Raw genomic sequence first — 6,699 nt, forward strand, 5'->3', positions numbered from 1 at the left:
ATTAGTATAAAAAAAATGGTTCTCACATTGGACCTATGAAGATCACATGATACTTGATAAAGTATATTTATTTGCACTAGTATCCCACATTAACTAAGGTAGTCACTTGATATGAATGTTGTTACCTTGAATTCGTTAAATGGATTTGATTTTGCCACTTGCTATGCGGAAATTTCATTTTATATTTAACCCTTATTGTGGTATGAGCATGAACTACTATAAAATAGAGAACATGAGAATATCAATTTAATAAATTAGTATGCCTTAAGGGTAGAGTTTTTGGTACCCTGAATGGGTAGGTTGTAAGTATCTTAATACTTGTTGACATAGTCATACATTTGAATGAGCTATTTCATATATAGTTTTTCCATATAGATTAAAGCTACATAGTGAGATCATGCTTATTGGTGATGATAAGTATGTCATAACTTGATACTAATTTTTTTGTAGATAGATATTAAAGGAACAAGAGGGGATAAAATTACAACGTTGTGTCACACATAAGGCCAACTTATCAACTAAACAGAAATTAAGTATTTCTAACAAAAATTTATTTTTTTCAAACATGTGACGTAGCTGGACTCATTTAGGCTAAGTTATGTATGTCTAAAAAAATTTCAACCATAATTGTACCCTAAATGCATATGTAGCACCATGATGAGGCCAATCTATCCAAAAAATAAAATTATTCAAAAATATTATTTTTCAACAATTCCTACTCATGTAAATAACTTAAATATATTTATATTTTATTTTTTATTTATACTAAGAGTTTAATAACATAAAAATGACAGTCAATAACTTTTTTCAGCTCTTATTTAATATATTTGTATATAAGAAGAAAAGAAAAACATTAAAAACTCCAACTATTTTTGCTGGCGCTAACACTCAGCACGAACTATTAGCAAACTGATTACATGAACACATTAATCTACTGGATACTAATAAATAAAGGTAAATTATGCGAAGTCCATATACAACAGAACTAAGATAATAGGAGAGAAACCTGTTATGGGCGTTGGCTGATAACAATTTGTCTAATTACAGGCAGACTGTAACCATATAAACGTTTCCAAAGAAGCCTATTTTCCCTAGCGTTTCGACTTCTGCCCGGAATCCCTTTTGTCCATGTCCTGCTTTGTCGAGGCGCTTCACTGCTATCTTTGAGCCGTCAGACAGAACACCCTCATAAACTGAACCAAACCCTCCGCTGCCCAGCTTAATGGTAAACCCGTTTGTAGCGTCTTGCAATTCTTGGAATGAGAACCGCAACGGTAAGCCTGCCACCCAATCGACATGATCATCCTCACATTCATCCTCGTCCTCTACTTTGTGCTGTCTTCTTTTTCGAGACATTTTTATACATGCCCACAAAATGATAAACAGAACTAGTGCTCCACCCACTAAAGCACAAATGATGACGACAGCTAAGGACTTAAAGCCCTTGGACCTTGATTGGATTCTAATATATGCAGTGGAATTGTAATACATATCGACTGGACTCATAGTTGTCATAGAATAGATATTCGACTCTAGATAGCAATAACCACTAGAAAAATTGGTCCCGTACCTGAAAAAAGCAGCTTTGCAAGAGCAGTTCACAAGGCATAGTGTTTTACATTCATCTCGTGACACCAGCCCCGGCGTCGAAGCATTTTCATAAACATAAGTAAAATATGCAACGTGCTCCAGTTCCAAAAACTGGTGACCTTGACGCCTAATAGTCTGTGAGCACACCAGAGGAACGCGCGGACCACATCCGGAATTGGATTGTGTGACATCAAGCAGTTTAAAAGCATTGCCATCTCCTGGACAGCTGCGCTGACCGTTTGTGCAAACACCGTACTCTCCGCATGTTCCTGGAGAATTACACTGAGTCACTGGTTTAATGAACCATGGTAGATAGTTAATGGAACTTCTTCCTGCTGTTTCATCGACGGAAAAGACTTTCATGTATCCATCTGAGTCCAATTTAAAGTGAAGGCAACCTGCGGGTGCTGATAACTTAACTAACGGCGATTGTCTTCCTCGAGCATGAATATTGATGGAGACATTGTCGAACTGGTAATAAGATAACTCCACACTTACAGGTGTCTGGGGATATCTATAGTACATTTTAGCCGGTGGAGAGGCCGTGAACATAACAAAGCCATCGTGAAGCAAGATAGAATAGAAACGACCTTGGCTTGTATTCTTTGGAGAAATGTTTGCAGTAATCTTCTGTCCCACCTTTAACTTCTGCGCCCGCAGCAGGGTATCAGTTATATAATCAAAAGACTGCCAGAGGATTGTACCAGAGTTGTTATAGAGAACAAGATTCCCAGATTCCTGCATCACCATCCTTTGAAAAGCATGGGTGGATGTATTTGTAGACCACACAACAGTGCCATCTAAGTTCCTTAATACAAGTTCTCCTGTGGAGGTGAGTGTTAGGGCTGCGTTTTCTTGCACCATCTGGTCTCTGTTTGCACTCCACACCATTTGCATATCCAACACCCTACCATCAGTGGCATAGCCAACAAAGAAAGTTGCAAACAGGTAGCCTGTGTCACAAGGAATACCATAGCAGAAGAATCCACATCCAAACTGCAGATTTATATCATTATATGAGATGCTGCTGCTTAGAAGGATCGGTCTGAGGAGTGCATCTTTGTAAATTGACGGTGTCAGGAAATCTAGAGACTGGATATTGTTCCTCCAAGTTCTGCCTCCATTCGCAGCTGTGGGAGTAATTGCAAGTCTTTCTGCAAGTAGTGAGCACGGTATAAGGAAGAGTGGCAGAAGTAGCGAAAATAAAGGAGAAGAGGACGAGAAACAGTCCGTTGTCATCATTTTTCAAAAACGGCAGTTCTATCTAAGAGAGAGAACAGAATAATAACATACTCAAATGAAAGACGATTTGAATTTAGAGAGCTTTCCAATAAATAGGGAAGGGAGAAATTAGGTTAAACTATAAAGCCAGGTTCAAGAAATCAATGATATTGAAGTCGAAGTCTCTTCGATAAATAAGACCGGAAGAGTATGGCTTTCCAAAGTCTTCGATGATGTGAATTTAGGGACCTTGGCAATAAGTAGGGAAAGTAGGAGTTCCGTCAAGCTCTTTTGGATAAATAAGATCGGAAAAGTATAGCTTTTCAAAGTCTTTAATTATGTGAAATTAGAGAGCTTGATAATAAATAAGAAAGGCATGAGTTAAGTTAAACTATAATGTCAACTTAAGGATATTGAAGTAAAAGTCATTTGGATAATTAAGATCGAAAAAGTATGGCTTTACCAAGTATTGATGATGTAAAGTTAGAGAGCTTGACAATTAATAGGAAGGGAGAAGTTAGGTCCATATCATTAAGTTGAAGAAAATCAATGATATTAAAGTCAAAGTCTCTTGATATATAAGACTAAAAAGTATGGCTTTACAAAGTCTTTGATAGTAATTTGGAAAAGTATGTGCTCCCCAATCAAATAAAATTGCATTAATTTCACTACGCTAAAGTCAAGTGCATATTGATTTTTCATTTCTATTCCATGTAAAATTAATATTGTGTAAGGGCCCCAATGAACACATGGTCACCAACCCATAAGTGACAGGAAGAGAATAAACAATTTTGCTTTTTTGGCAGATGAGATACTCAGAGTCTCTAGCTAAACAAATGTTTTATTTACAAAAGAAAATAAGTTAATATATAACTAAATAGTATTTCAAATCAATTCGAAACATTTAATTTGATGTCTAAAAATATATTTGCTCATATTTATTAAAATTCAATAAATTAATAAATATGATCAAATATGTATTTAAATGTCTAAATTGGCCACCCCAAGTTGGTCAAAATTCTGATCAACATAAGTTTGGTAGATGAATCTAGCATAAAAACAAAGGGAGCTTAGATAAATGTCGAAGTAAACATTCAAGGCCTTAAGCAACTAGTTGAATTTGAGGTAACAGAAATGAAGGATCCATTGAATACTTTTAGGCACTACAAGATTGGGAATGATTTGTCAATTTTAATGGAACTAAGGATTCATGGAAGGTAGAAATATGTTATCTAGGTGATAACTAAGCAGTATACATTCAATTAGGAGAAAGAGAGCATAAGACATACCTTGAAGTAGAAAAAGACAATAATCCATGACTTATATGCGTTTCCAAAAGCTCCAACATTAAAGAACGACAATGATGCACCCACAAGGTGTATGGATTCAAAAGGGCTTTCATGTTACAAATCCATCTAGAAAATACAAAAACAAAAACTATCACCTTGAAAGAACAAAAGATACAAAATACACCAATTACATTCAAAGGGGTAGTTCATTCATCAAATGACTGATATTTTTAAGAGTGGGAGACATGAATGAATATATATTAGATATAGAAAGAATTTTTCAAGATGAATCCCAACAATTGCTGCACTTTAAGACACTTTAGTATGTAATGTCACTTGCTAGAGGGAAAAGCATAGAGATAATATTCCAATCTGGTGTCTTCAAAATTTTTATATAGGTCTTATAGATATAAGATGGAGAATACTCCATTATCCCAAAATATATAGGTCTTATCAATCACCTTCATGTATGTATTACCACATGGAAAGGATATAGGGAATATGATCACAACCTATACATTCAAATTTTCTATTCGACCCTAACACCAGTAGTACAATCCTTGTACCTCAATCAAGAAAGAATAGTAGATAGTAAAGATTGGGATGAGCTTCGAAAATACATTATTCATACATTCTTCATTTGGAATGAAAAAAAAATTGTACTACATTAAGAAGAATCAAGAAAATATCATCAAATCAGCTCTATAATTAACCTCTACTCCACAACTTCAAAATATACCATTCTATAGCCAAGGTATATGGAAACTAATATAATGGTTGGAAAATAAAACACATTTAGTGGAACATAGATGCTATACAACACACTAACATGAAGAAGATTCAGACCCTAATATTGAAATATCAATAGAAGAAGGGGAATGAAAATTACAACTTGAAAGAGATTCTCATAATTACTATTATAACCAGCCTCTAAAGTTTGGAGAAGAAAATATAGCCTTCATGGATAAACCGAAATCGGTGAATATTGTTGGTGTAAATAAATATTCATTTTGGATATTATTACACTTTACTTAAGCTAACTTAGGATAATGCATCTCTTCATAGTTTGGATTTGAGACACTTAGGGAAGTGTGCACATAGGGATAGAGCTTGTAGGAGAAATTCCACCTTTTGTGGTCTTATTTTGCTGTTACACTCCACATTCGGTGGGTCATCCACCTCTTGTGGAATATTATATTATTTCTCCTACCTACCCCTAGTATTTCTTACCTACCCTTGTTTCTCATTGAGCCACATGTCATAATTGTGTGCTCGTACATCCATATGGCCTTGCCTATATAAGCAGGCCTATATTCATTGTATTGGTTAATCCAGTTGATCATTTGCATATTGATGAGAATACAGTTTGTTCTTGTCATTCTATTATCTCTCTTTTTATGCTTTTCATTGTGCCCTTGATCTTGGCAAAATCCTACATGGTATCAGAGCCATTGGGGCTTCATTGTTTAGTTTTTTGGAGACATTTTGGAGACTTCTATTTTCGGATTTGGGGATCTTCATTTTTGGGGGGCATCGTACAGTGATTTGGACATCACCGTTGAATCCGGGAGGCCATTTCCATGACTTTCGACTATAAAGTTGACCTATTTTGGTGAGAAATTATTTTTCCCCATTTTGGCTATTATTGTACGGATTTCGAAAAAAATTTAATTATTTTTCAAAAAAATTCGAAAAAAATTAAAAAAAGGGCGATCAAAATTTTTGAAAAAAATAAATAAAAAATAAAAAAATAAAAAAAAACAAAAAAACTATATTTTTGGGGGGTCCGCAGACCCCCTCCCGTGCCCTTTGTACCTGTGTTGTTTGTAGGTTGCGCTGCCCATACTCTCCGGCCTCTGTCACGCCTTGTACCTTCCATCGACGCCACCCATGCCGCTTCTCGTCTGACGCCAACACCCATACAGTCCCCATCATTCGGTGCCTGCACTAGTCTTCTCGTACCTCGTGTTGCAGCGCCGCCGCCGTGTAAACTCCCGCCGGCCCTCTCGGCTCCCGGTCCGCCACCGGCCCCCTCAGCTCCCAGTTTGGCTCTCCAGCAGCCCACTTCCCTCCTCTCCGGCGTATTCTCAATATGCAAACCCACACCCGCCATGTGGCAGGTGGCCATTGGCCCGTGATCGACTACCGTACACCTTGTTGTAGTGCCATGTCAGTAATCCATACGCACAGTCATCGCACCCAGTCATCAGTCCGTACGGTACAGATGCCCAGTCAGGAGGGAGGTGAAGTTTTCGCGACGGTCATACGGTCATCAAATTTAAGATCGTAAATTGCTTACATCAGCACCACATCAGCAGTTTTTTGAAATTTTTCAACCCCTCTCCATTGAGCTTTTCAGTTTTGCAGTCTAACTTTGAAAGGCCATATCTTGCTCATTTTTGCTCCTTTTTTGCTGCAATTTTTTTTGAAATGGGCTAAAATTTCATAATCTTCACAGTGGTATGGTTATTTTCTAATTTTGGTGCACAAGTTTTTCAGAATTTTTGGATTCTCTCAGCTGTACCTGTCCAATCCTCAATTTTGCAACTTCAAATGCCTCGTTTGAGCTCATACGACCTCGTTTTCAGGTGTCATTTTT

General features: G+C 36.8%; 1 protein-coding gene across 1 annotated transcript; it reads right to left on the minus strand.

Moving 5' to 3' along the window:
- Window positions 1–1,041: 1,041 nt before the first annotated feature.
- On the minus strand, window positions 1,042–6,228 carry LOC131037108 (G-type lectin S-receptor-like serine/threonine-protein kinase SD2-5). Its single transcript, XM_057969147.1, has 2 exons — window positions 5,916–6,228; window positions 1,042–2,744 (listed from the first exon to the last, which is right to left on the minus strand). Exons 1-2 carry the CDS (start codon window positions 6,226–6,228, stop codon window positions 1,042–1,044), a joined length of 2,016 nt encoding a protein of 671 aa, XP_057825130.1.
- Between the last annotated feature and the right edge of the window lie 471 nt (window positions 6,229–6,699).

The sequence above is a fragment of the Cryptomeria japonica genome, chromosome 7 (genome assembly GCF_030272615.1).
Source record: "Cryptomeria japonica chromosome 7, Sugi_1.0, whole genome shotgun sequence".
Classification (NCBI taxonomy): Eukaryota; Viridiplantae; Streptophyta; class Pinopsida; order Cupressales; family Cupressaceae; genus Cryptomeria; species Cryptomeria japonica.